Genomic DNA, 27455 nt, shown 5'->3' with positions numbered 1-27455 from the left:
CATCGCCGCCGCCGGACTACGGCTCCCGGCGTGCCCCGCGCGGCAGGGGCGGGCGCGGTGACGTCGGCGCGACGGCGACGGCGGCCGCGCGCACGAGGGGCAGCGCGACAGCGGCGGCGATGGCGCCCGCGGAGGTAGCGGGGCCGGGGGGGGGCCGGGAGGGGTGGGGGCCTTCCCGGCATGCCCCGGGCGGGGTCACGCCCACGGGGGGGCTCCCGGCGTGCCGTGGGGCGGGGTCACGCCAATCGGGGGGGCTCCCAGCATGCCCTGGGGCGGGGTCACGCCCAGGTGGGGGCTCCCAGCATGCCGTGGGGCGGGGTCACGCCCAGGTGGGGGCTCCCAGCAGGCTGTGGGGCGGGGTCACGCCCAGGTGGGGGCTCCCAGCAGGCCGTGGGGCGGGGTCACGCCCAGGTGGGGGCTCCCAGCAGGCTGTGGGGCGGGGTCACGCCCAGGTGGGGGCTCCCAGCAGGCCCTGGGGCCGACGCCATGCTCCTTTCCCAGCATGCTGTGGGGCGGGGGCTCCCAGCAGGCCCCGGGGCCGACGCCATGCTCCTTTCCCAGCATGCTGTGGGGCGGGGGCTCCCAGCAGGCCCCGGGGCCGACGCCATGCTCCTTTCCCAGCAGGCTGTGGGGCGGGGGCTCCCAGCAGGCCCCGGGGCCGACGCCATGCTCCTTTCCCAGCATGCTGTGGGGCGGGGGCTCCCAGCAGGCCCCGGGGCCGACGCCATGCTCCTTTCCCAGCAGGCTGTGGGGCGGGGGCTCCCAGCAGGCCCCGGGGCCGACGCCATGCTCCTTTCCCAGCAGGCTGTGGGGCGGGGGCTCCCAGCAGGCCCCGGGGCCGACGCCATGCTCCTTTCCCAGCAGGCTGTGGGGCGGGGGCTCCCAGCAGGCCCCGGGGCCGACGCCATGCTCCTTTCCCAGCAGGCCGTGCGGCGCGCGCTGGAGCTGCTGCACATGAGCGTCTTCTCGCAGAGCGTCTCCCCCTGCGGCCGCTACCTGGCGGCCGGCAACAACTACGGCGAGATCGCCATCTTCAGGTAGCCCCGCCCCCTGCTGCCGGCCCCGCCCACCACTGCCGGCCCCGCCCCCCCGCCGGCCCCGCCCACCACTGCCGGCCCCGCCTCCCGCCGGCCCCGCCCACCGCCCTCTCCTCCCCCCGCAGCCTCTCAGCCGCCCTCAGCTCCGAGGCCAAGGAGGAGAGCAAGAAGCCCGTGGTCTCCTTCGCGGGTAGGTGCCCCCTGTCCCAGCATGCCGTGCGCCTGCTGCCGTCCCAGCATGCCGTGGGCCTGGCGTGTCCCAGAACGCCCTGCGCCTGGGCCCTCCCAGCACGCCGCGGGCAGTCGGCGTCCCAGCATGCCGTGGGCCTGCCGGTGTCCCAGAATGCTGTGGGCCTGTGAGTGTCCCAGCATGCCCTGGGCCTGTGGGTGTCCCAGAATGCCATGGGTCTGGCATGTCCCAGCATGCCCTGGGCCTGTGGGTGTCCCAGCATGCCCTGGGCCCGGCATGTCCCAGCATGCCCTGGGCCCGGGCCCTCCCAGCATGCCCTGGGTCTGGCGTGTCCCAGCATGCCCTGGGCCCGGGCCATCCCAGCATGCCCTGGGCCCGGCGTGTCCCAGCATGCTCTGGGTCTGGCATGTCCCAGCATGCCCTGGGCCCGGGCCATCCCAGCATGCCGTGGGCCCGGCATGTCCCAGCATGCTCTGGGTCTGGCATGTCCCAGCATGCCCTGGGCCCGGCGTGTCCCAGCATGCCCTGGGCCAAGGCCCTCCCAGCATGCCCTGGGCCCGGCGTGTCCCAGCATGCCCTGGGCCCGGCGTGTCCCAGCATGCCCTGGGTCTGGCATGTCCCAGCATGCCCTGGGCCCGGCGTGTCCCAGCATGCCCTGGGCCAAGGCCCTCCCAGCATGCCCTGGGTCTGGCATGTCCCAGCATGCCCTGGGCCCGGCGTGTCCCAGCATGCCCTGGGCCCGGGCCCTCCCAGCATGCCCTGGGTCTGGCATGTCCCAGCATGCCCTGGGCCCGGCGTGTCCCAGCATGCCCTGGGCCCGGGCCCTCCCAGCATGCCCTGGGTCTGGCGTGTCCCAGCATGCCCTGGGCCGAGGCCCTCCCAGCATGCCCTGGGTCCCAGCACGCCTGGCCGCCGCCCGCAGCCCACGACGGCCCCGTCTACGCCCTGGTCTCGACGGAGCGGCAGCTGCTCAGCGCCAGCGACGGGGAGATCAAGGCCTGGAACTGGGCCGAGATCGTCAAGAAGGTGAGGGCGGGGCCCGGACGCCTGGGTCCCTCTCGGACGCCTGGGTCCCTCTCGGACGCCGGGGCCCCTTCCCGGACGCCTGGGTCCGCCCCGGACACCTGGGTCCCTGCTGGACGCCTGGGTCCCTTCCCAGACACCTGGGCCCCTCCTGGATGCCTGGGCCCTTCTCGGACACCTGGGCCCTTCTCGGACACCTGGGCCCTTCCCCGGACACCTGGGTCCCTCTCAGACACCTGGGTCCCTCCCCGGACAGCTGGGTTCCTCCCGGACACCTGGGCCCCTCCCCGGACGCCTGGGCCCCTCTCCGGACACCTGGGTTCCTCCCGGATGCCTGGGCCCTTCTCAGACACCTGGGCCCTTCCCCGGACACCTGGGTCCCTCCCAGACGCCAGGGCCCCTCCCTGGACGCCTGGGCCCCTTCCTTGGACATCTGGGTCCCTTCCCGGACACCTGGGCCCCTCCCCGGACGCCGGGGCCCCTCCCCAGACAGCTGGGCCCCTCCCAGATGCCTGGGCCCCCCCGGACACCTGAGTCCCCCCGGACCCCTGAGCCCCTCCCGGACGCCTGGGCCCCTCCCAGATGCCCGGCCCCCCCCCGGATGCCGGGGCCCCTCGCTCACCCCTCTCTCCCCAGGGCTGCAAGGAGGCCTGGAGCCGCCGCCCCCCCTGCAGGTGAGTCCCCCCCCGCACCCCCCCCAGCGCCGGGTGCCCGGACGCCTGGGTCCCCGACGCCTGTGCGCCCCGCGCAGGAGCAGCCTGGAGGTGCCCGAGATCAACAGCCTGCAGCTGAACACCAAGGTGGGTCCCGGCCCCGGGGGGCTGCGCGGGGGGAGGGGGCCGCGGCCCCCCCGGCCCCCCCATATCGTCCCCGCTCCCCCCCCCAGGACAACACGCTGGTGCTGGCGGGAGGCGACTGCGTCGTCCGCGTCATGGACCTGGAGACGGGCGCCTTCACCGTGAGCGCGCGGCGCTGGGGGGCGGCGCGGGGACGGGGGGACAAGAGGGGGACGGGGGAACGGCGGGGGGGGATACGGGATGGGGAGGGAGGGGGGGAGAGGGATGGGGGAGAGGGAACGGCGGGGGGATGTGGGGTGGGGACGGGGAACGGTGTGGGGGGGACACGGGGTGGGGACGGGGAACGGTGGGGGGGATACGGGATGGGGCCAGAGTGCGGCCTGGGGGGACGTGGGACGGGGACAGGGGATGGGGACGAGCAGCGATATGGGGGGAGGCGGGACAGGGCTGGGGGCAGAGAGTGACATGGGGGGACACGGGAGGGGGATGTGGGGCAGAGAGTGACATGGGGGGACACGGGAGGGGGACGGGGATGGGGACAGGGAGCGACGTGGGGGGACATGACCCGGGGATGGGGATGGGGTCAGGGAGTGACGTAGGGGGACAGGGGAGAGGGACGGGGACGGGGAGAGACGGTGATACGGAGGGACACGGGAGGGGGACGGGGATGGGGAGTGAAGTGGGGGGACAAAGGAGGGGGACGCGGGACGGGGACAGGGAGTGATGCAGGGGGACGTGGGAGGGGGATATGGGACGGAGTGGAGCAGGGGGACAGGGAGGGGGACGGGGACAGGGAGCAACGCGGGGGGACGGGGAGCGACGTGGGGGGACGGGGATGGGGATGGGGACGGGGACAGGGAGCAACGCGGGGGGACGGGGAGCGACGTGGGGGGACGGGGATGGGGATGGGGACGGGGACAGGGAGCAACGCGGGGGGACGGGGAGGGGGACGGGGAACAACGCGGGGGGACGGGGAGGGGGACGGGGACAGGGAGCGACGCGGGGGGACGGGGACGGGGATGGGGACAGGGAGCGACGTGGGGGGATGGGGACGGGGATGGGGACGGGGAGCGACGCGGGGGGACGGGGACGGGGATGGGGACAGGGATGGGGAGCGACGCGGGGGCACGGGGATGGGGACGGGGAGCGATGTGGGGGGACGGGGACGGGGATGGGGACAGGGAGCGACGTGGGGGGACGGGGATGGGGATGGGGACAGGGAGTGACGTGGAAGAACAGGGACGGGGATGGGGAGCGACGCGGGGGGCACGCGGGTGGACGGGGATGGGGAGAGACGCGGGGGGCACGCGGGTGGACGGGGACGGGGAGAGACACGGGGGGACGTGGTACGGGGACGGGGAGAGACGCGGGGGGACGGGGACGGGGATGGGGACGGGGAGCGACATGGGGGGACAGGGACGGGGACGGGGAGTGACACGGGGGGCATGCGGGGGGACGGGGACGGGGATGGGGTCAGGGAGTAACGTGGGGGGACGGGGAGGGGGACGGGGATGGGGACAGGGAGTGACGTGGGGGGACAGGGACGGGGATGGGGATGGGGACAGGGATGGGGACAGGGATGGGGACAGGGAGCGACGCGGGGGGACGGGGAGCGACGCGGGGGGCGGGGACGGGGACAGGGATGGGGATGGGGACGGGGACGGGGACAGGGAGCGACGCGGGGGGCACGCAGGACGGGGATGGGGACGGGGATGGGGATGGGGAGCGACGCGGGGGGCACGCGGGGGGACGGGGACGGGGATGGGGACAGGGATGGGGAGCGACGCGGGGGCACGGGGATGGGGACGGGGAGCGATGTGGGGGGACGGGGACGGGGATGGGGAGTGACACGGGGGGATGGGGACGGGGAGCGACACGGGGGGACGGGGACGGGGACGGGGACGGGGACAGGGAGCGATGTGGGGGGCACGCGGGGGGACGGGGACGGGGACAGGGATGGGGAGCGACGCGGGGGCACGGGGATGGGGACGGGGAGCGACGCGGGGGGACGGGGACGGGGATGGGGATGGGGACGGGGACGGGGACAGGGATGGGGAGCGACGCGGGGGGACGGGGACGGGGATGGGGACGGGGACGGGGACGGGGATGGGGAGCGATGCGGGGGGACGGGGACGGGGACGGGGATGGGGATGGGGACGGGGACGGGGACAGGGATGGGGAGCGACGCGGGGGGACGGGGACGGGGACGGGGACGGGGACGGGGAGAGGGCTCGGCGGGGCGGCGGTGGCGCTGAGCCCGCCCGCAGCACGAGCTGCGCGGGCACCGGGACTACGTGCACTGCCTGGCGCTGCGGGAGCAGCTGCACCAGTGCCTGTCGGGCGGCGAGGACGGCACCGTGCGCCTCTGGGGTGAGCGGCGCCGCCACGCGTGGCCGCACGGGCGCCCGTGGGTGTCCCTGGGCGTCCCTGGGCGTGCATCCGCGGGCGTGCTGCAGCTGCGCGCCGCTGGGGCGCCCGTGTGCACGCGTGTGCCCTGCCTGTGTGCGTGCGTCCGTGTGCGCGCGTGTGCTCCGCCCGTGTGCACGTCTGGGTGTCCGTGGGTGTCCGTGGGCGCCCGTGGGCGTCCGTGGGTGTCCCTGGGCGTGCATCCGCGGGCGTGCTGCAGCTGCGCGCCGCTGGGGTGCCCATGTGCACGCGTGTGCCCTGCTTGTGTGCGTGCGTCCGTGTGCTCTGCCCATGTGCGCGCGTGGGCGTCCGTGGGCGTGCCCTGCCCGTGGGCGGCCGTGGGCATGCGTGGGTGTCCGTGGGCACACACAGGCAGCCGTGGGTGTGCGTGTGGTCTGTCCGTGGGTGTGCGTGGGTGCCCGTGGGCGTGCATCTGTGTGTATGCTGCAGCTGCGTGCCGCTGCGTGCCCCCGTGTGCACGCGTGTGCCCTGCTTGTGTGCGTGCGTCCGTGTGCACGCGTGTGCTCCGCCCGTGGGCGCGTGTGGGTGTCCATGGCCGCACGGGCGCCCGTGGGTGTCCGTGGGTGTCCGTGGGTGTCCGTGGGCGTGCATCCGCGGGCGTGCTGCAGCTGCGTGCCGCTGCGGGCGCCCGTGTGCACGCGTGTGCCCTGCCTGTGTGCGTGCATGCGTGTGCTCTGCCCGTGTGCGCGCGTGGGCGGCCGTGGGCATGCGTGGGTGTCCGTGGGCACACACAGGCAGCCGTGGGTGTGCGTGTGGTCTGTCCGTGGGTGTGCGTGGGTGTGCGTGGGCGTGCATCTGCGTGTATGCTGCAGCTGCGTGCCGCTGCGTGCCCCCGTGTGCACGCGTGTGCCCTGCTTGTGTGCGTGCGTCCATATGTGTGTGCGTGCTCTGCCCACGTGTGTGTGCGGGCAGTCGTGTGCGTGTGCACGCGTGTCCACGTGCACCCGCTGCAGCTGCGTGTGTCTGTATGCGTGCGTGCGTCCTGCCCATGTGTGCGTGTGCGCGTCCGTGTGCGTGTGCTGCAGCTGCGTGCTGCTGCGTGCGTCCGTGTGCCTGCGTGTGCCCTGTCCGTGTGCGCGTGTGTGTGTCCGTGTGCGTGTGCTGCCGCTGCGTGCGTCTCTGTACATGCGCGTGCGCTGCCCATGTGCACACGTGTGCGTCTGTGTGCGTGTGCTGCAGCTGCGTGCCGCTGCGTGCGTGTGTGCGTGCACGTGCCCTGTCCGTGTGCGCACGTGTGCTCTGCCCGTGTGCGCGCGTGGGCGTGCGCGTGTACCTGCTGCAGCTGCGTGCTGCTGCGTGCGTCCCTGTACAGCGTACCCACATGCACGCGTGTGCGTCTGTGTGCACGCGCGCGCGTGTGCCTGTGCGTGCATCCGAATCCACGCGTGCGCGCGTGCGTCCGCTTCCGTTTGCGTGCGCGCGGGCGTTTGCGTGTCTGTGCGTGTGCGCGCGCGTGCGGCACCTGTGCGTGGGTAAGCGCGTGTGGTTTTGTGCGTGCGTGCCCGTGCACGTATGCGCCCCCGTCCGAGCGTGGGCGTGGGCGTGGGCGTGTGTGTCCCCACGCGTGTGCGTGTGCGTGTGCGCCGCGCTCAGCTCCCCCCCCGCCCCGCAGATCTCCGCACCGGCGCCCAGGTCCAGGTCATCGAGGTGCACAAGTACGAGGTGAGCGGGGCCGGGGGGGGCCGGGGGGGGGGCCCCCGTGGGGCCCAGGCGTCCGGGCCCCCCTCACCCCTCTCCCCCCCCAGGAGTGCAGCCGGCCCCAGAACGGGAAGTGGATCCGGTGCCTGGCCACCGACTCGGACTGGATGGTGAGCGGGGCGGGGGGGGCGATGTGGGGCGGGGGGCGGCGGGGGCACCCCCCAGCGCGCCCCCCCCACTGCCACGGCGCCCCTAGGTGTGGGGGGGGGGGCACGGGGCCGGGGGGTGGCGTGGGGCGGGGGGCGGCGTGGGGGGATGTGGGGCGATGTGGGGCAGTGGGGGGTGACGTGGGGCAGCGTGGGGCCCCCCCCGGTGCCCCCCCCACCGCCCCAGTGCCCCCACCAGGTGTGCGGGGGGGGGTCAGCCCCCGGCACCCCCCCACCTCCCACCGCCCCCCAGGTGTGCGGGGGGGGGCCCGGCCCCCGCTGCCCCCCAGGTGTGCGGGGGGGGATGTGGGGCCCCCCCTCCACCCCCCCACCTCCCGCCGCCCCCCAGGTGTGCGGGGGGGGCCCGGCCCTGACCCTGTGGCACCTGCGCTCCGTCACCCCCACCACCGTCTTCCCGCTGCCCCCCTGCCAGCAGCACGTGCTCTTCTACCAGGACCTGGTGAGTGTCCCCGGCCCCCCCGGTGCCCCCCCAGCGACCCCCGGGGCCCCCCCAGCCCCCCCAGTGCCCCCCGGCACCCCCCGGTGCCCCCTGGCCCCTCCCAGTACCCCCCGGCACCCCCCAGTGCCCCTCCGGCACCCCCGGCACCCCCAGTGCCCCCCAAGCACCCCCAGTGGCCCCCCCGGCCCCCTCAGCGCCTCCCAGCGCCCCCCCAGCCCCCCCGGTACCCCCCAACAGTCCCTGGTGCCCCCCAGCCCTCCCAGTGCTCCCCCACCCCCTCTGGTCTCCACAGCGTCTCCCCAGCACCCCCCGGCCCCCCCAGTACCCCCCAACACCCATCAACCCCCCCGCACCCCCGTTGTCCCCCTGCGGGCCCCCCGGTGCCCCCCTCGGCCCCCCAATGCCCAGGGTTCTCTCCCCAGTTCTCCCTGGTCCCCCCAGTGCCCGGGGTTGTCTCCCCCCAGTCCCCCCAGTGCCCCCCAGTCCCCCCAGTCCCCCCCATTGCCCCCCGCGCCCCCCGGCCGGGCTGGCAGCAGGCGCCCCCTCCCACAGCTGCTGGCGGGGGGCCAGGGCCCGGCGCTCCCCCCAGTGCCCCCAGTCCCCCCCAGTGCCCCCCGCGCCCCCCGGCCGGGCTGGCAGCAGGTGCCCCCTCCCACAGCTGCTGGCGGGGGGCCAGGGCCCGGTGCTCCCCCCAGTGCCCCCAGTCCCCCCAGTGCCCCCAGTCCCCCCCAGTCCCCCCCCGCACCCCCCTGCCGGGCTGGCAGCAGGCGCCCCCTCCCACAGCTGCTGGCGGGGGGCCAGGGCCCGGCGCTCCCCCCAGTGCCCCCAGTGCCCCCAGTCCCCCCCAGTCCCCCCCCGCACCCCCCTGCCGGGCTGGCAGCAGGCGCCCCCTCCCGCAGCTGCTGGCGGGGGGCCAGGGCCCGGCGCTCCCCCCAGTCCCCCCAGTGCCCCCAGTCCCCCCCAGTGCCCCCCGCGCCCCCCGGCCGGGCTGGCAGCAGGTGCCCCCTCCCACAGCTGCTGGCGGGGGGCCAGGGCCCGGTGCTCCCCCCAGTCCCCCCAGTCCCCCCAGTGCCCCCAGTCCCCCCCAGTCCCCCCCCGCACCCCCCGGCCAGGCTGGCAGCAGGCGCCCCCTCCCGCAGCTGCTGGCGGGGGGCCAGGGCCCGGCGCTCCCCCCAGTCCCCCCAGTCCCCCCCAGTGCCCCCCGCGCCCCCCGGCTGGGCTGGCAGCAGGCGCCCCCTCCCACAGCTGCTGGCGGGGGGCCAGGGCCCGGCGCTCCCCCCAGTGCCCCCAGTGCCCCCAGTCCCCCCCAGTGCCCCCCGCGCCCCCCGGCCGGGCTGGCAGCAGGTGCCCCCTCCCACAGCTGCTGGCGGGGGGCCAGGGCCCGGTGCTCCCCCCAGTCCCCCCAGTCCCCCCAGTGCCCCCAGTCCCCCCCAGTCCCCCCCCGCACCCCCCGGCCAGGCTGGCAGCAGGCGCCCCCTCCCACAGCTGCTGGCGGGGGGCCAGGGCCCGGCGCTCCCCCCAGTGCCCCCAGTCCCCCCAGTCCCCCCAGTCCCCCCAGTGCCCCCAGTCCCCCCCAGTGCCCCCCGCGCCCCCCGGCCGGGCTGGCAGCAGGCGCCCCCTCCCACAGCTGCTGGCGGGGGGCCAGGGCCCGGCGCTGCACCAGCTGCAGCTCAGCGGGGAGCTCAAGGCCCGCGTGCCCTGCTCCCCCCGCACCCTCCTCTCCCTCTGCCTCAACGAGCGCTCCCCCGAGCACAAGGTGGGCGGGGCCTGCGTGCGGGGGCGGGGCCTGCGTGCGGGGGCGGGGCCTGCGGGGAGGGGGAGCTGGGGGCTAAAAGGGGGGTGGGAGGGACCTGGGAGGAGAAGAGCCTGGGGAGTGGGAGGGGCCTATGGGAGGGGCCTGGGAGTGGGAGGAGCCTGGAGGTGGGAGGAGTTTGGGCTGGGAGGGGCCTGGGAGTGGGAGGAGCCTGGAAGTGGGAGGAGTCTGGGCTGGGAGGGGCCTGGAAGTGGGAGGGGCCTGGAGGTGGGAGGAGTCTGTGCTGGGAGGGGCCTGGGAGCGGGAGGGGCCTGGAGGTGGGAGGAGTCTGTGCTGGGAGGGGCCTGTGAGTGGGAGGAGCCTGGAAGTGGGAGGAGTCTGGGCTGGGAGGGGCCTGGGAGTGGGAGGGGCCTGGAGGTGGGAGGAGTCTGTGCTGGGAGGGGCCTGGGAGCGGGAGGGGCCTGGGCTGGGAGGGGCCTGGGAGTGGGAGGGGCCTGGAGGTGGGAGGAGCCTGGGCTGGGAGGGGCCTGGGAGTGGGAGGGGCCTGGAGGTGGGAGGCCCTGAAATAGGATGTGGGAGGAGCTAGGAGAGACGGTTTGGGCGGGTGGGAGCTGGGGAGTGGGAGGAGCTCGATCAGGGTGGGAGGAGTTAGGGGAAATAGGGGCGTGGGAGGAGCTGTGAGGGGGTAGGAGGAAGCTGATGGGGTGTGGGAGGGGCCAGCTGGGGTGTGGGAGGGGCTTGGGGAAGGGGAGGAGCCTGAAATAGGCTGTGGGAGGAGCTGAAGAGGATTTGAGTGGGAGGAGCCTGGGAGTGGGAGGAGCTTGTATGGGAGTGGGAGGAGCTTCTCTGGGTGGTGGGAGGAGCTTCTCTTGGGGGCTGGGGGGAGCTAGGCCGGGTGGGAGAAACGAGGGAGGAATAGAGTGGGAGGGGCTATGAGGTGGTGGGAGGAGCTTGGTGGGAGTAGGAGGGGCTTGGTGGGAGGGGCCTGCACCTGTGGGCGGAGCCTGACGGGTCCATCCCTGCCCCCCCGGCAGGTGCTGACGGCAGCCGGGAGCAGCCCCAAAATCGACGTCTTCACGAACCTGGGCTACCGGGCCTTCTCGCTGACCTTCGCCTGAGCCCAGCGCCTCCCAGTACCTCCCAGTACCTCCCAGTACGTCCCAGACTGGGCTACGGGGCCTTCTCGCTGACCTTCGCCTGAGCCCAGCGCCTCCCAGTACCTCCCAGTACCTCCCAGTACGTCCCAGACTGGGCTACGGGGCCTTCTCGCTGACCTTCGCCTGAGCCCAGTACCTCCCAGTACCTCCCAGTACGTCCCAGACTGGGCTACGGGGCCTTCTCGCTGACCTTCGCCTGAGCCCAGTACCTCCCAGTACGTGCTGGTCCATCCCAGTATGCCCCAGTGCCCCCCGGGCTGGGCTGGCAGGACTTCCTGCGTGGCCAGAGGCCAGTGCTCCCAGTTCCTCCCAGTGCCCCCAGTTCCCCCAGTTTATTACACGCCTGGTGTTTTTTAAGCCCGGTGTCGACTGCGGTCAATGGAGGCGCCGCAGCGGTGGAGCCCTGCGGTGACGGGGGGGGACGTCGATGGGGACACGGGGACCGTGGGGACGGCGAGGGGGACATGGGGCTGTTGGGGACGTTGGGGGACATTGGGGACGTTGAGGACAACGAGGGGGACGTGGGGCTGTCGGGGACGTCGGGGACGCGGAGGGGGCCGTGGGGACGGCGAGGGGGACGTGGGGCTGTCGGGGACGTCGGGGACGCGGAGGGGGCCGTGGGGACGGCGAGGGGGACGTGGGGCTGTCGGGGACGTCGGGGACGCGGAGGGGGCCGTGGGGACGGCGAGGGGGGCGTGGGGCTGTCGGGGACGTCGGGGACGCGGAGGGGGCCGTGGGGACGGCGAGGGGGGCGTGGGGCTGTCGGGGACGTCGGGGACGCGGAGGGGGCCGTGGGGACGGCGAGGGGGGCGTGGGGCTGTCGGGGACGTCGGGGACGCGGAGGGGGCCGTGGGGACGGCGAGGGGGGCGTGGGGCTGTCGGGGACGTCGGGGACGCGGAGGGGGCCGTGGGGACGGCGAGGGGGGCGTGGGGCTGTCGGGGACGTCGGGGACGCGGAGGGGGCCGTGGGGACGGCGAGGGGGGCGTGGGGCTGTCGGGGACGTCGGGGACGCGGAGGGGGCCGTGGGGACGGCGAGGGGGGCGTGGGGCTGTCGGGGACGTCGGGGACGCGGAGGGGGCCGTGGGGACGGCGAGGGGGGCGTGGGGCTGTCGGGGACGTCGGGGACGCGGAGGGGGCCGTGGGGACGGCGAGGGGGGCGTGGGGCTGTCGGGGACGTCGGGGACGCGGAGGGGGCCGTGGGGACGGCGAGGGGGGCGTGGGGCTGTCGGGGACGTCGGGGACGCGGAGGGGGCCGTGGGGACGGCGAGGGGGGCGTGGGGCTGTCGGGGACGTCGGGGACGCGGAGGGGGCCGTGGGGACGGCGAGGGGGGCGTGGGGCTGTCGGGGACGTCGGGGACGCGGAGGGGGCCGTGGGGACGGCGAGGGGGGCGTGGGGCTGTCGGGGACGTCGGGGACGCGGAGGGGGCCGTGGGGACGGCGAGGGGGGCGTGGGGCTGTCGGGGACGTCGGGGACGCGGAGGGGGCCGTGGGGACGGCGAGGGGGGCGTGGGGCTGTCGGGGACGTCGGGGACGCGGAGGGGGCCGTGGGGACGGCGAGGGGGGCGTGGGGCTGTCGGGGACGTCGGGGACGCGGAGGGGGCCGTGGGGACGGCGAGGGGGGCGTGGGGCTGTCGGGGACGTCGGGGACGCGGAGGGGGCCGTGGGGACGGCGAGGGGGGCGTGGGGCTGTCGGGGACGTCGGGGACGCGGAGGGGGCCGTGGGGACGGCGAGGGGGGCGTGGGGCTGTCGGGGACGTCGGGGACGCGGAGGGGGCCGTGGGGACGGCGAGGGGGGCGTGGGGCTGTCGGGGACGTCGGGGACGCGGAGGGGGCCGTGGGGACGGCGAGGGGGGCGTGGGGCTGTCGGGGACGTCGGGGACGCGGAGGGGGCCGTGGGGACGGCGAGGGGGGCGTGGGGCTGTCGGGGACGTCGGGGACGCGGAGGGGGCCGTGGGGACGGCGAGGGGGGCGTGGGGCTGTCGGGGACGTCGGGGACGCGGAGGGGGCCGTGGGGACGGCGAGGGGGGCGTGGGGCTGTCGGGGACGTCGGGGACGCGGAGGGGGCCGTGGGGACGGCGAGGGGGGCGTGGGGCTGTCGGGGACGTCGGGGACGCGGAGGGGGCCGTGGGGACGGCGAGGGGGGCGTGGGGCTGTCGGGGACGTCGGGGACGCGGAGGGGGCCGTGGGGACGGCGAGGGGGGCGTGGGGCTGTCGGGGACGTCGGGGACGCGGAGGGGGCCGTGGGGACGGCGAGGGGGGCGTGGGGCTGTCGGGGACGTCGGGGACGCGGAGGGGGCCGTGGGGACGGCGAGGGGGGCGTGGGGCTGTCGGGGACGTCGGGGACGCGGAGGGGGCCGTGGGGACGGCGAGGGGGGCGTGGGGCTGTCGGGGACGTCGGGGACGCGGAGGGGGCCGTGGGGACGGCGAGGGGGGCGTGGGGCTGTCGGGGACGTCGGGGACGCGGAGGGGGCCGTGGGGACGGCGAGGGGGGCGTGGGGCTGTCGGGGACGTCGGGGACGCGGAGGGGGCCGTGGGGACGGCGAGGGGGGCGTGGGGCTGTCGGGGACGTCGGGGACGCGGAGGGGCTGTCGGGGACGGCGAGGGGGGCGTGGGGCTGTCGGGGACGTCGGGGACGCGGAGGGGGCCGTGGGGACGGCGAGGGGGGCGTGGGGCTGTCGGGGACGTCGGGGACGCGGAGGGGGCCGTGGGGACGGCGAGGGGGGCGTGGGGCTGTCGGGGACGTCGGGGACGCGGAGGGGGCCGTGGGGACGGCGAGGGGGGCGTGGGGCTGTCGGGGACGTCGGGGACGCGGAGGGGGCCGTGGGGACGGCGAGGGGGGCGTGGGGCTGTCGGGGACGTCGGGGACGCGGAGGGGGCCGTGGGGACGGCGAGGGGGGCGTGGGGCTGTCGGGGACGTCGGGGACGCGGAGGGGGCCGTGGGGACGGCGAGGGGGGCGTGGGGCTGTCGGGGACGTCGGGGACGCGGAGGGGGCCGTGGGGACGGCGAGGGGGGCGTGGGGCTGTCGGGGACGTCGGGGACGCGGAGGGGGCCGTGGGGACGGCGAGGGGGGCGTGGGGCTGTCGGGGACGTCGGGGACGCGGAGGGGGCCGTGGGGACGGCGAGGGGGGCGTGGGGCTGTCGGGGACGTCGGGGACGCGGAGGGGGCCGTGGGGACGGCGAGGGGGGCGTGGGGCTGTCGGGGACGTCGGGGACGCGGAGGGGGCCGTGGGGACGGCGAGGGGGGCGTGGGGCTGTCGGGGACGTCGGGGACGCGGAGGGGGCCGTGGGGACGGCGAGGGGGGCGTGGGGCTGTCGGGGACGTCGGGGACGCGGAGGGGGCCGTGGGGACGGCGAGGGGGGCGTGGGGCTGTCGGGGACGTCGGGGACGCGGAGGGGGCCGTGGGGACGGCGAGGGGGGCGTGGGGCTGTCGGGGACGTCGGGGACGCGGAGGGGGCCGTGGGGACGGCGAGGGGGGCGTGGGGCTGTCGGGGACGTCGGGGACGCGGAGGGGGCCGTGGGGACGGCGAGGGGGGCGTGGGGCTGTCGGGGACGTCGGGGACGCGGAGGGGGCCGTGGGGACGGCGAGGGGGGCGTGGGGCTGTCGGGGACGTCGGGGACGCGGAGGGGGCCGTGGGGACGGCGAGGGGGGCGTGGGGCTGTCGGGGACGTCGGGGACGCGGAGGGGGCCGTGGGGACGGCGAGGGGGGCGTGGGGCTGTCGGGGACGTCGGGGACGCGGAGGGGGCCGTGGGGACGGCGAGGGGGGCGTGGGGCTGTCGGGGACGTCGGGGACGCGGAGGGGGCCGTGGGGACGGCGAGGGGGGCGTGGGGCTGTCGGGGACGTCGGGGACGCGGAGGGGGCCGTGGGGACGGCGAGGGGGGCGTGGGGCTGTCGGGGACGTCGGGGACGCGGAGGGGGCCGTGGGGACGGCGAGGGGGGCGTGGGGCTGTCGGGGACGTCGGGGACGCGGAGGGGGCCGTGGGGACGGCGAGGGGGGCGTGGGGCTGTCGGGGACGTCGGGGACGCGGAGGGGGCCGTGGGGACGGCGAGGGGGGCGTGGGGCTGTCGGGGACGTCGGGGACGCGGAGGGGGCCGTGGGGACGGCGAGGGGGGCGTGGGGCTGTCGGGGACGTCGGGGACGCGGAGGGGGCCGTGGGGACGGCGAGGGGGGCGTGGGGCTGTCGGGGACGTCGGGGACGCGGAGGGGGCCGTGGGGACGGCGAGGGGGGCGTGGGGCTGTCGGGGACGTCGGGGACGCGGAGGGGGCCGTGGGGACGGCGAGGGGGGCGTGGGGCTGTCGGGGACGTCGGGGACGCGGAGGGGGCCGTGGGGACGGCGAGGGGGGCGTGGGGCTGTCGGGGACGTCGGGGACGCGGAGGGGGCCGTGGGGACGGCGAGGGGGGCGTGGGGCTGTCGGGGACGTCGGGGACGCGGAGGGGGCCGTGGGGACGGCGAGGGGGGCGTGGGGCTGTCGGGGACGTCGGGGACGCGGAGGGGGCCGTGGGGACGGCGAGGGGGGCGTGGGGCTGTCGGGGACGTCGGGGACGCGGAGGGGGCCGTGGGGACGGCGAGGGGGGCGTGGGGCTGTCGGGGACGTCGGGGACGCGGAGGGGGCCGTGGGGACGGCGAGGGGGACGTGGGGCTGTCGGGGACGTCGGGGACATCGGAGGGGGCCCAAAAGGCCCCGAAGTGGCCGGGAAGTGCCCCGAAACAGCCCCGCGTGGCCCCAAAAACGGTTCAGAACGGGCTGAAACGGCCCCAAACCAGCCCCGGGGAGCCTGAAAACGCCCCGAAACGGCCCCAAAACAGTGTCGCCCCTTCCCCGCCCCCACCCCGGACGCCTGGGTCCTCTCGCCGCCCCAGCGAAGGCCACGCGCAGCCCCGGCCGCCGGGGTTTATTGGGGACGGGGGGGGGACGCGGGGACACGGAGGGATGTGGGGACACGGGGGGATGTGGGTACATGGGGGGTCGTGGTGACACGGGGGACACAGGGACGTGGGGGGATGTGAGGACACGGGACGTGGGGACACGGGACGTGGGGACACGGGGATTGTGGGGACACGGGGGGTCGTGGGGACACGGGGGACACAGGGACGTGGGGGGATGTGAGGACACGGGGGGTCGTGGGGACACGGGGGACACAGGGACGTGGGGGGGTGTGAGGACACGGGACGTGGGGACACGGGGGGTCGTGGGGACACGGGGGGTCGTGGGGACGCGGGGGGACGCGGGGCTCAGGCCAGCGCCGCGGCGGCGGTCTCGCTCCTCGTCCCCTCCATGTTCTCGTAGGAGTCGGCGTCTGCGGGCGGTGGCAGCGTCAGGGCCACCGGCCCCGTCCCCTCCCCGTCCCCCCGGGGTCCCCGTCCCCTCCGGGGGGCTGTATCCTCACCCCTGTCCTGGTGTCCTCGTCGTGGTGTCCCCATGTCCCCATCCCGGTGTTCCTGCCCCCAAGTCCCTGTCCCGGTGTCCCCGTCGTGGTGTCCCCATCCCCGTCCCGGTGTCCCCATCCCGGTGTCCGCGCCATGGCATCCCTGTCCCCCCTCTCCGTGTCCCCATTGTGGTGTCCCTGCCGTGGTGTCCCTGTTCCCCCTTCCTGTGTCCCCATCCCAGTGTCCCTGTCCCCATCTGGCTGTCCCCATCCCAGTGTCCCCATCACAGTGTCCCTTTCCCCCCTCCCTGTGTCCCCGTCCCCCTTCCAGTGTCCCCATTGTGGTGTCCCCATTGTGGTGTCCCATGTCCCCGTCCCAATTCCGATGTCCCCGTCGCGGTGTCCTAGTCGTGGTGTCCCCATGTCCCCGTCGCGGTGTCCCCGTCCCCATCCCGATGTCCCCGTCGCGGTGTCCCCGTCCCCCTTCCAGTGTCCCCATTGTGGTGTCCCCGTCGCCGTGTCCCCGTCCCCATCCCAATGTCCCCGTCGCGGTGTCCCCGTCCCCCTTCCAGTGTCCCCATTGTGGTGACCCAGTCGTGGTGTCCCCATGTCCCCGTCGCCGTGTCCCCGTCCCCATCCCGATGTCCCCGTCGCGGTGTCCCCGTCCCCCTTCCAGTGTCCCCATTGTGGTGTCCCCATCGTGGTGTCCCATGTCCCCATCCCCATCCCGATGTCCCCGTCGCGGTGTCCCCCTGTCCCCGTCCCCCCGGCCGGGGCGCCTCACCGTCGTCGGGGGCCGGGGGGGGCCCGCGGCGGGGGGCCGCGTACAGGCCCCCCCCGGCCATGTCCTCGTAGGGCTGCGACCCTGGGGGGCGGGGGGGCGTCGGGGGGCGTCCCGGACCCCTGCATCCCCCCTGCGTCCCCCTCTGTCCCCCCGTCCCCCGCGTCCCCCACGTCCCCCAGTCCCCGTGTCCCCCCTGCATCCCTGCATCCCCCCGTGTCCCCCCCACATCCCCTCTGTCCCCCCGTCCCCCGCGTCCCCCTGTGTCCCCGTATCCCCACGTCCCCCACATCCCCCACGTCCCCCCACGTCCCCTCGTCCCCCTGTCCCCCCGTGTCCCCCCATTTCCCCCACGTCCCCACGCATCCCCCCGCGTCCCCTTATCTCCCCACATCCCCCACGTCCCCCCACGTCCCCTCGTCCCCCTGTCCCCCGTGTCCCCCCATGTCCCCCCATCCCTGCACCCCCCCGTGTCCCCCACGTCCCCACACGTCCCCCCCATCCCCTACATCCCCCATGTCCTCCCGTGTCCCCGCATCCCCCCATGTCCCCCGGTCCCCCCATGTCCCCTCGTGTCCCCCTGCATCCCCCCACGTCCCCCCATGTCCCCTCGTCCCCCCATGTCCCCCCATCCCTGCATCCCGCCGTGTCCCCCAGTCCCTGTGTCCCCCACGTCCCCACGCGTCCCCCCGTCCCCTACATCCCCCCATGTCCCCTGGTCCCCCATGTCCCCTTGTGTCCCCCTGCATCCCCCACGTCCCCACATATCCCCACATATCCCCCCCATCCCCCCACGTCCCCCCCGTCCCCCCCGTCCCCCCCGCTCTCCCATGTCCCCTGTCCCTGGGTCCCCCCATTCCCCCCACATCCCCCATGTCCCCCCCCGGCCCCCCGCGTCCCCCGTCCCCACTCACCGGCCGAGCCCTCGCTGCGCCCGTCCTGCCGCTCGCCCGCGCTCAGCAGCACCCGCTGGAGGCCTGGGGGGGCGACGGGGTCAGGGGGGGAGGCGGGGGGGGCCGGGGGGGAGGCGGGGGGCCGGGGACGTCCCCGTCACCTGAGACCAGCCGCGCCGCCCCGGGGCTCAGCGGGGTCTGCTCCATCGCCGGGGCCGCCAAGCGCCCGTCGCCTGCGGACGGGGGTACAGCCGCTCAGGGGGTACAGCCGGACGGGGGTACAGCCGCTCAGGGGGTACAGTCGGATGGGGGGGACAGCCGCTCAGGGGGTACAGCCAGACGGGGGTACAGCCGCTCAGGGGGTACAGTCGGATGGGGGGGACAGCCGCTCAGGGGGTACAGTCGGACGGGGGTACAGCCGCTCAGGGGGGTACAGTCGGGGGGGACAGCCGCTCGGGGGTACAGCTGCTCTGGGGGTACAGCCAGATGGGGGTGCAGCCGCTCTGGGGGTACAGTCAGACCGGAGGGGCGGCGGGGTACAGCCGCACAGGGCAGGCACTGCCAGACAAGGGGGTACAGCTGCTCGGGGGTACAGCTGGACAGAGGGATACAGCCAGATGGGGCCGTACAGCCAGACAGCAGGTTACAGCCGCCCCGGATCAGGTACAGCTGGAGGAGGGGGTGGTTACAGCCACACAGGGGCAGGTGCAGACATGCGGGGCAGGTACAGCCAGAGGCATGACAGCCGCTCAGGGCAGGTTACAGCCGCGCAGGGGCAGGTACAGCTGGACAGAGGGGTTACAGCCACATGGGGGCAAGTACAGACAGTCGGGGCAGGTACAGCCGCACGGGGTGGGGGGTAAAGCTGCTCAGGGCAGGCACAGCCAGACAGGGGTTACAGGTGCATGGGGGCAGGTACAGTCGGGGCAGGCACAGGCGGACGGGGGTCACAGGCGCACAGGGACTCACGCAGGCTGGTGCCGGGTGCCGGGCAGGTGTTGGCGTAATGTGGGGCGGCTGTGGGGCAGGACAGGATTGGGGGGGGAACCCCGTTACTCCCCCCCCATCGGGGGCCTGGGACCCCCGTCCTGCCCCACTGCCTCCCCCCCCCCAGGAGTATCTGCCCCCCACCTGCCCCCCCAGGGGTATCTTCTGCCGCCCCACCTGCCCCCAGGGGTATCTGCCCCCCATTGCTGCCCCCCCAGGGGTATCTTCTGCCCCCCCACCTGCCCCCAGGGGTATCTGCCCCCCATTGCTGCCCCCCCAGGGTATCTGCCCCCCCATTTCTGCCCCCCAGGGGTATCTTATGCCCCCCCACCTGCCCCCCAGGGGTATCTTCCCCCCCATTTCTGCCCCCCGGGGGTATCTGCCCCCCACCTGCCCCCCAGCGCTCGGCAGCCGCTTCCAGCCCGTTCTCGTAGCTCCCTGCGGAGGAAGGAGGCATCGGGGCAGGTGGGGGGCAGTTGTGGGACAGGTGTGGGGCAGACGTGGGGCAGACATGGGGTGGATGTGGGGCAGGTGTGGGGCAGGCATGGGAGAGCTGTGGGGCAGGTGTGGGGCAGACGTGGGGCAGACATGGGGTGGATGTGGGGCAGGTGTGGGGCAGGCATGGGAGAGCTGTGGGGCAGGTGTGGGGCAGACGTGGGGCAGACATGGGGTGGATGTGGGGCAGGTGTGGGGCAGGCATGGGAGAGCTGTGGGGCAGGTGTGGGGCAGACGTGGGGCAGACATGGGGTGGATGTGGGGCAGACGGAGAGGTGTGGGGCAGGCGTGGGGCAGGTGTGGGACAGGTGTGGGGCAGACGTGGGGCAGGCACGGGAGAGGTGTGGGGCAGTTGTGGGGCAGTTGTGGGGCAGACATGGGGCAGTCATGGGGTGGATGTGTGGCAGGTGTGGGGCAGTTGTGGGGCAGGTGTGGGGCAGACATGGGGCGGATGTGGGGCAGACGTGGGGCAGGTGTGGGGCAGGTGTGGGGCAGACGTGGGGCAGGTGTGGGGCAGGTGTGGGGCAGGCGTGGGACAGGTGTGGGGTGGACGTGGGGCAGGTGTGGGGCAGGCGTGGGACAGGTGTGGGGCAGACGTGGGGCAGGCGTGGGACAGGTGTGGGGTGGACGTGGGGCAGGCGTGGGACAGGTGTGGGGCGGATGTGGGGCAGGTGTGGGGCAGGCGTGGGACAGGTGTGGGGTGGACGTGGGGCAGGCGTGGGGCAGGTGTGGGGCAGGTGTGGGGTGGACGTGGGGCAGGCGTGGGGCAGGTGTGGGGCAGGTGTGGGGCGGACGTGGGGCAGGCGTGGGGCAGTTACCGACGGAGGCCTGGTCCCCGCGGGGCCCCGTCCCGTTCTCGTAGCCGTCTGGGGGGAGAGAGCTGCCGCGTCCCCCCCTGCCCCCCAAGTGCTCCCTGCCCCCCAAGTGCCCCCCAAGTGCCCCCATCGCCCCCATGTCCCCAGTCATCACCCTGCTGCCCCCCAAGTGCCCCCTGCCCCCATCCCACAAGCGCCCCCCCAAGTGCCCATCACCCCCCAAGTGCCCCCAGCTCCCCATCGCCCCCCAAGTGCCCCCCAGCCCCCCAAGTGCCCATCACCCCCCAAGTGCCCCCAGCTCCCCATCGCCCCCCAAGTGCCCCCAGCCCCCCATCGCCCCCAAGCACCCCCCAGCTCCCCATCGCCCCCCAAGTGTCCCCGCCCCCCAAGCGCCCCCCCAGCACCCCCCAAGCGCCCCCGCCGGCCGCTCACCCCCCGGGCTGTCGCCGTCGCTGTCGGGGTGCTCGTAGCCCCCTTCCTCCTCCTCCTCCTCCTCCTCCTCCTCCTCCTGCTGGCGCCCCGGGGGGGTCCTGCCCCACTCCCCGCCCCACGGCCCCCCCGGGGGCAGCGCCGTGGGGCTGCCGAGGTCCGCCGGGGGGCCTGGGGGCAGAGGGGCTGCTGTGGGCCAGGATGGGGGGGGCCGGGGCTGGTATGGGGCAGGACGGGGGGGGTCTAGGGCTGGTATGGGGCAGGATGGAGGGGTCTAGGGCTGGTATGGGGCAGGACGGGGTGGGTCTAGGGCTGGTATGGGGCAGGACGGGGGGGGTCTAGGGCCACTGTGGGGCAGGATGGAGGGGGTCTAGGGCTGGTATGGGGCAGGACGGGGTGGGTCTAGGGCTGGTATGGGGCAGGATGGAGGGGGGTCTAGGGCCACTGTGGGGCAGGATGGAGGGGGTCTAGGGCTGGTATGGGGCAGGACGGGGTGGGTCTAGGGCTGGTATGGGGCAGGATGGAGGGGGGTCTAGGGCCACTGTGGGGCAGGATGGAGGGGTCTAGGGCTGGTATGGGGCAGGACAGGGGGGGTCTAGGGCTGGTATGGGGCAGGACGGGGTGGGTCTAGGGCTGGTATGGGCAGGATGGAGGGGGGTCTAGGGCCAGTGTGGGGCAGGATGGGGGGCCTGGGCTCAGTGTGGGGCAGGATGGGGGGGTGGATGTGGGGCAGGACAGGGGGGGTCCAGGACTGGTGTGGGGCAGGACGGAGGGCCTGGGCTCGGTGTGGGGCAGGATGGGAGGGTCGATGTGGGGCCGGAGGGGGAAGGGGGTCCAGGTCTGGTGTGGGGCAGGATGGGGGGGGGGTCTAGGGCTGGTGTGGGGCAGGATGGGGGGGGGTCTAGGGCGGGTGCGAGGCAGGACGCGGGGGGGCCCGGGCCCAGTGTGGGGCCGGAGGGGGGGCCGCAGGGCGACTCACGGGGGGCGGCCGTGGGGCAGAGCACGTTGCCGTAGGGGCTCTGGGGGTCCGGCGCCGGCACCCTGAAAAACCTCGGGGGCGGCGGGGTTGGCACTGGCGCCGTGGGGCCCTGCCCCATAGAGACCCTGCCCCACAGCTACCCCCTGCCCCATAGAGACCCTGCCCCAGAGAGACCCCGCCCCACGGGGACCCTGCTCCATGGGGACCCCCTGCCCCAGAGAGACCCTGCCCCATAGAGACCCCGCCCCACGGGGACCCTGCTCCATGGGGACCCTGCTCCATGGGGACCCCCTGCCCCAGAGAGACCCTGCCCCACGGGGACCCTGCTCCATGGGGACCCCCTGCCCCAGAGAGACCCTGCCCCATAGAGACCCTGCCCCAGAGAGACCCCACCCCACGGGGACCCTGCTCCATGGGGACCCCCTGCCCCAGAGAGACCCTGCCCCACGGGGACCCTGCTCCATGGGGACCCCCTGCCCCAGAGAGACCCTGCCCCATAGAGACCCCGCCCCACGGGGACCCTGCTCCATGGGGACCCCCTGCCCCAGAGAGACCCTGCCCCACGGGGACCCTGCTCCATGGGGACCCCCTGCCCCAGAGAGACCCTGCCCCATAGAGACCCCGCCCCACGGGGACCCTGCTCCATGGGGACCCCCTGCCCCATAGAGACTGTGCCCCAAGGGAACTCTGCCCCACAACTACCCCTGCCCCACGGGGACCCTGCCCCACAGTTACCCCCACCCCATAGACACCCTGCCCCACGGGGACCCTGCCCCCCAGCCCCCAGCCCCACAGCCCCGTCCCTGCCCCACAGCCCCCAGCCCCACGGCCCCATCCCTGCCCCCCAGCCCCCCTGCCCCATGGCCCCATCCCAGCCCCCAGCCCCCAGCCCCACAGCCCCGTCCCTGCCCCACGGCCCCATCCCTGCCCCCCAGCCCCCCTGCCCCATGGCCCCGTCCCAGCCCCCCAGCCCCCCAGCCCCACGGCCCCGTCCCTGCCCCACGGCCCCGCTCACCTCCGGGCCGGTTTCCCCAGGCGCCGCTGGCACTTGCGGCTCTGCAGGGCTGCGGGGGGCAGAGACGTGGGGGGCTGGGGGCTGTGGGGCGGCCCCCCCGGCTATGGGGTGCCAGGGGCTGTGGGGCAGCCCCAGCCCCCCCCAGCTATGGGGCATCCCTGTGCCCCCCCGCCGTGGGTCCCCCGTGTCCCCCCGCTGTGGGTCGCCCCTCACCACGCCATGGGTCCCTGTGTGCCTCCCCGCCATGGGTCGCCCCGCATCGTGCCGTGGGTCCCCCCGCACCCCCCTGCCGTGGGTCGCCCCTCATCACGCTGTGGGTCGCCCCTCATCGGGCCATGGGTCGCCCCGCAGCGTGCCATGGGTCCCCCTGTGCCCCCCTGCTGTGGGTCCCCCGTGCCCCCCCCCGCCGTGGGTCGCCCCACAGCACGCCGTGGGTCGCGCTGACCTCGGTGGCTGTGGCAGAGCCCGGCCAGCACGGCCCCCCCCAGGACCACGTAGGCCACGGCCGCGGCCCCCACGGTGCCCACGCCGGCCCCCAGCCGGGGCCACCAGCCTGCGGGGACAGGGCCACCACCGTCACCCCCGCCCCCCGGCCGCCCCCCGGCCGCCCCACCTGCTCCCCGTCCCGTCCGCGTCCGTCCCCATCCGTCCCCCGTCTGTCCCCGTCTGTCCTCCCAGACATCCCCATCCGTCCCTGTCCCCATCCGTCACCCGTCCATCTCCATCCGTCCCGTCCATCTCCACCACCCCATCCGTCCCTGTCCACCCCATCCCTCCCCATCCCTCCCCATCCCTCCCCATCCATCCCCATCCATCCCCATCCCCATCCGTCCCCTCGTTCCCCAGCCATCCATCCCCATCCGTCCCCGTCCATCCCCATCCATCCCCCATTCATCCCCATCCACCCCACCCATCCCTATCCAGTCCTATCCATCCCATCCATCCCTGTCCGTCCCCGTCCATCCACACCTGTCCCATCCATCCCCATCCATCCATGCCCATCCCCATCCATCCCCATCCATGCCCATCGATCCCATCCAACTCCATCAACCCATCCATGCCCATCTGTCCCCTCCATCCCAGTCCATCTCCCTCCATCCATGTCCATCCCCCTCCATCCCCATCCATGCCCACCACCTGCATCCATCCCCCCATCCATCCCCCTCGGTGCCCACCGGGGGCGGGCTGCACGTCCAGCTGCACGTCCAGGCGGCGGGTGCTGCCCGGGGGCTCCGGGTGGGTGGCGGGGCCCCAGGCGCAGCGGTAGCGCCCGGCCTGGCCGGGCCGGACGTCGAGCAGGGCCAGGGCAGCGCCGTGGCTGGAGCTGGGCCAGAGCCAGGCGCCGGGGGCCACCCGCAGCTGCAGCACCGGCTTCTCGGCCATCCCCGCGTGCCAGGCCCACGCCAGCCCCCCTGCGGCGCCCGCCCCCAGCCCTTCGGTGCCGCAGGGCAGCACCGCCGTCGCCCCCACCGCCGCCCACACCACCGCTGCGTCTCCTGGGGTCACACAGGTGGGGATGGGGATGGGGACATGGGGACATGGTGGGATGGGATGAGGATGGGGATGGGGACAGGGATGGGATGGGATGGGATGGGATGGGATGGGATGGGATGGGATGGGATGGGGATGGGATGGAGATGGGGATGAGGATGAGGATGAGATGGGGATGGGATGGAGATGGACATGGGGATGGAGATGGGATGAGGATGAGGATGGGGATGGGGATGGGGATGGAGATGGGAATGGGGACAGGATGGGGATGGAGATGGGGATGGAGATGGTATGGGGATGTGGATGGAGATGGGATGGGGACAGAGACGTGGATGGGGATGAGATGGGATGAGAATGGGGATGGAGATGGAGATGGGGATGGAGATGGGATGAGGATGGGGATGGGGATGGGGATGGGGATGGGGATGGGATGGAGATTGGGATGGGATGGGATGGAGATGGGGATGGAGATGGAGGTGGGGATGGGGATGGGGATGGGATGGAGATGGGGACAGGGACAGGGACAAGGATGGGACGGGGATGGGGAAGAGGTAGCAGCACCATCAGCACCTGCGGCCCCGTTACCCCCATATCCCCCTTATGACCCCATGTCCCCCCATACACTCCTATGGCCCCATAGGACCCCCATACACCCCCATATCTCCCCATGGGGATCTCATGCCCCCAGCGTCCCCCCATAGGACCCCATATATCCCCCCCATATCCCCCCATAGGACCCCCATACCTCCTGTACCCCCATGGGCACCCCTCATCCTCTAAACCCCCCTATAGGACCCCTTCATATACCCTATATCCTCCCCATGGGATCCTCATATTCCCCCATACCTCCCCATAGCCCCTACATCCCCCAGGGGTGCCCCACACCCCCTGTAACCTCCATAGGACCCCATGCCCCCCATATTCCCCCATGGGCACCCCACATCCTCTAAATCCCCCCATAGGACCCCCATATGCCCTATATCCTCCCCATGGGCACCCCACATCCCCCCATAGGACCCTCATATTTCCCCATACCCCCCCATAGGCCCCCCCATAGCCCCTACATCCCCCACAGGTGCCCCGCACCCCCCCGCATCGCCCCATAGGACCCCCCACGCCCCCCCCCGCTCACCGCCCAGGTGGAGGTGCACGGTGCCGGTGTGGGGCCCCACGGCGCAGTCGTAGCGCCCGGCCTGGCCCTGCCCCACGGCGCGCAGCAGCAGCCCCCCGGGGTGGAGGGGGCCCCCGGAGGGCAGGGGCTGCCCCTCGTGGAACCAGGAGGCCGGGGGGAGCGCCGAGGCGTTGGCGGGGGGCCCGGGGCAGCGCAGCGTCACGTCCGAGCCGGGGGCCGCCGACACGAAGAGGGTCTCTGGGGGCGCCGGCACGTCAGCCCCCATCGCCCCCCATTGCCCCCATCACCCCCTATAGCCCCCATCACCCCCTATAGCCCCCATCGCCCCCATCACCCTCTATAGCCCCCCATAGCCCCCATCACCCCTTATAGTCCCCCATAGCCCCCCCACAGCCCCACAACCCCCCATAGCCCCCCATAGCTCCCTATCACCCCCTATAGCCCCCATAGCCCCATCGCCCCTATAGCCCCCCATAGTCCCCCATCACCCCCATCACCCCCCATCACCCCCTATAGCCCCCCATCACCCCCTATAGCCCCCACAGCCCCCATCAACCCCTATAGCCCCTATAGCCCCCATAGCCCCTATAGCCCCCATAGCCCCTATAGCCCCCAGCCCCATGGCACTCACGGCTGCCCGGCACGTTGAGCAGCACCTCGTACTCCTGGGGCTCCGGGGCCCCCCCAGCCCGCGGCACACGTAGACCCCGGCGTGTTGGGCGGCCACGTGGGGCAGCAGCAGGGACCCCCTGGCCCCCAGCCCCACGGGCCACCCCGGCTCCACGGTGAGGTTGAGCAGGTCGGGGCCCCCCCCCCGGCTCCAGTGCAGCCACCGCGGCAGCAGCCACGAGGGGGTCCCGGCCAGCGAGCCGGGGCAGGGCAGCAGGGCCACCGCCGACGCTGGGGGGGCCACGGTCACGCGGGCCACGGGGCCACGGGCCACCACCAGCCCCCCCGGGGCCACCAACAACACCCCCAGGGCCGCTGACACCCCTGAGGCCACCACCAGCCCCCCCGGGGCCACCAACAACACCCCCAGGGCCGCTGACACCCCTGAAGCCACCAGCCCCCCCGGGGCCACCAACACCGTCCCCAGGGCCGCTGACACCCCTGAGGCCACCACCAGCCCCCCCGGGGCCACCAACAACACCCCCAGGGCCGCTGACACCCCTGAGGCCACCACCAGCCCCCCCGGGCCACCAACACTGCCCCCAGGGCCGCTGACACCCCTGAGGCCACCACCAGCCCCCCCGGGGCCACCAACAACACCCCCAGGGCCGCTGACACCCCTGAGGCCACCAGGACCTCCCTGGGGCCACCAGGACTCTCCTATGACCATCAGTGACCTTCATGTCCATCAAACCCCCATGGCCTCCAGCCCCATGGCCCCAACCCCCATGGACACCAGCTCCATGGCCCTCAACCCCCACGGCCACCAGCCCCATGGCCTCTAACCTCCGTGGACTCCAGCCCCCAAGGCCCCAACCGCCATGGCCACCAGCCCCATGGTCTCCAGCCCCAAGACCATCAGCCCCCATGTCCCCAACCCCCATGGACTCCAGTCCCATGGCCCCCAACCCCCATTGCCTCCAGCCCCATGGCCTTCAACCCCCACAGCCAGCAGCCCCATGGCTCCAACCCCCATGGCCCCCAGCCCCATGGCCTTGACCCCCATAGCCTCCAACCCCCATGGCCCCCATCCCACAGCCCCCAGCCCCCCAGCCCGGGGTCCCCGTCCCACCGGTGGCGTTGGCCTGCAGCGGGGCGGCGGGGGTGCCGGGGGGGGCCCCGATCTCGCTCCCCAGCCCCAGCAGCACCAACAGGATGAGGCCCAGGCGGCCAGGCGCCATCTTCCCTGTGTGGGGCGGCGGGGATGGGGACGGGGACAGGCCGGACGCGGCGTCACCGCCGGTGCCCTGGACCGTGACCGGGTCCCCGGGGGCCATGCAGGTGGCGAAGGGGGGGTAATGGGGGGGTCCCGGTCCCCCCCGGCCTCCTTGTCCTCGGGGTCCCCAGGGCAGAGCCCCCTGGACCGGCTGCCCCACACACCCCTCCCCCCCCACTGGGTCCCTCCAGGGCCCATGGGCCCCCCAGTTCCCCCAGTTCCCCCCTGGCACCAGGGGACCAAGGCAACTGGGTAGGGACGGGGGGGCCATTTCCTGGCTGGGTTGACATGGGGGGGAGGGGGTTGGGGGGCATTGGGGGGTGATGGAGGGGTTTGGAGGGGTCTGAGAAGGAGATAGGGGGTGATGGAGGGGTTTGGGGGGCTCTGGGAGGGAAATTGGGGCTGGTGGAGGGGCTTGGGGGGGCTCTGGGGTGAGATGGGGGTGATGGAAGGGTTTGGGGGGCTCTGGGGGGGCGATAGGGGGTGATGGAGG

General features: G+C 74.8%; 2 protein-coding genes across 20 annotated transcripts; one reads left to right on the top strand and one right to left on the bottom strand.

The window, feature by feature from the left end:
- Nucleotides 1-43: 43 nt before the first annotated feature.
- THOC6 (THO complex subunit 6) lies at nucleotides 44-11043 on the top strand. Of its 14 annotated transcripts, none has more exons than XM_068923293.1 (13): nucleotides 44-134; nucleotides 922-1037; nucleotides 1163-1227; nucleotides 2150-2253; nucleotides 2887-2924; nucleotides 3002-3050; nucleotides 3137-3208; nucleotides 5315-5417; nucleotides 7087-7136; nucleotides 7220-7282; nucleotides 7668-7778; nucleotides 9406-9534; nucleotides 10566-11043. In XM_068923293.1, the coding sequence occupies exons 1-13, from the start codon at nucleotides 120-122 to the stop codon at nucleotides 10647-10649; spliced, it is 999 nt and encodes a 332-aa protein (XP_068779394.1). In that variant the 5' UTR covers nucleotides 44-119; the 3' UTR covers nucleotides 10650-11043. The 14 variants fall into 14 exon arrangements, with proteins under 14 accessions (XP_068779394.1, XP_068779395.1, XP_068779397.1 ...); XM_068923294.1 differs by having other exon boundaries at nucleotides 46-134; nucleotides 925-1037; XM_068923296.1 differs by having other exon boundaries at nucleotides 47-134; nucleotides 5369-5417.
- A 4613-nt stretch (nucleotides 11044-15656) lies between these two features.
- Nucleotides 15657-27004, bottom strand: CD19 (CD19 molecule). 6 transcript variants are annotated; one of them, XR_011137101.1, is made up of 15 exons: nucleotides 26819-27002; nucleotides 25078-25314; nucleotides 23630-23950; nucleotides 22900-23007; nucleotides 22455-22503; nucleotides 21440-21510; nucleotides 20464-20631; nucleotides 20035-20082; nucleotides 19112-19159; nucleotides 18704-18751; nucleotides 17896-17967; nucleotides 17756-17818; nucleotides 16845-16925; nucleotides 15865-15991; nucleotides 15657-15741 (listed from the first exon to the last, which is right to left on the bottom strand). XR_011137101.1 is itself a non-coding variant. In XM_068923317.1 (14 exons), exons 1-14 carry the CDS (start codon nucleotides 26925-26927, stop codon nucleotides 15927-15929), a joined length of 1488 nt encoding a protein of 495 aa, XP_068779418.1. In that variant the 5' UTR covers nucleotides 26928-27002; the 3' UTR covers nucleotides 15780-15926. The 6 variants fall into 6 exon arrangements, 5 of the variants coding, with proteins under 5 accessions (XP_068779418.1, XP_068779419.1, XP_068779420.1 ...); XM_068923317.1 differs by lacking the exon at nucleotides 15657-15741 and having other exon boundaries at nucleotides 15780-15991; XM_068923318.1 differs by lacking the exon at nucleotides 15657-15741 and having other exon boundaries at nucleotides 15780-15991; nucleotides 21440-21501.
- Between the last annotated feature and the right edge of the window lie 451 nt (nucleotides 27005-27455).

The sequence above is a fragment of the Struthio camelus genome, chromosome 32, assembly GCF_040807025.1.
Source record: "Struthio camelus isolate bStrCam1 chromosome 32, bStrCam1.hap1, whole genome shotgun sequence".
NCBI lineage: Eukaryota > Metazoa > Chordata > Aves > Struthioniformes > Struthionidae > Struthio > Struthio camelus.
Note: the sequence above shows the minus strand (reverse complement) of the source record. Positions and strands in the feature narration are given on the sequence as shown.

Coding starts and splice junctions, on each gene's coding strand:
- THOC6 (XM_068923284.1), top strand. Junction 2,925..3,001: donor AGCCGCCGCCCCCCCTGCAG/GTGAGTCCCCCC, acceptor CGCCCCGCGCAG/GAGCAGCCTGGAGGTGCCCG. Junction 3,209..5,314: donor TGGAGACGGGCGCCTTCACC/GTGAGCGCGCGG, acceptor GCCCGCCCGCAG/CACGAGCTGCGCGGGCACCG.
- CD19 (XM_068923317.1), bottom strand. CDS start 26,927: ATGGCGCCTGGCCGCCTGGGCCTCATCCTGTTGGTGCTGCTGGGGCTG. Junction 23,951..25,077: donor CGTGCACCTCCACCTGGGCG/GTGAGCGGGGGG, acceptor GTGTGACCCCAG/GAGACGCAGCGGTGGTGTGG. Junction 15,992..16,844: donor CCCCCCGGCCCCCGACGACG/GTGAGGCGCCCC, acceptor CACCGCCCGCAG/ACGCCGACTCCTACGAGAAC.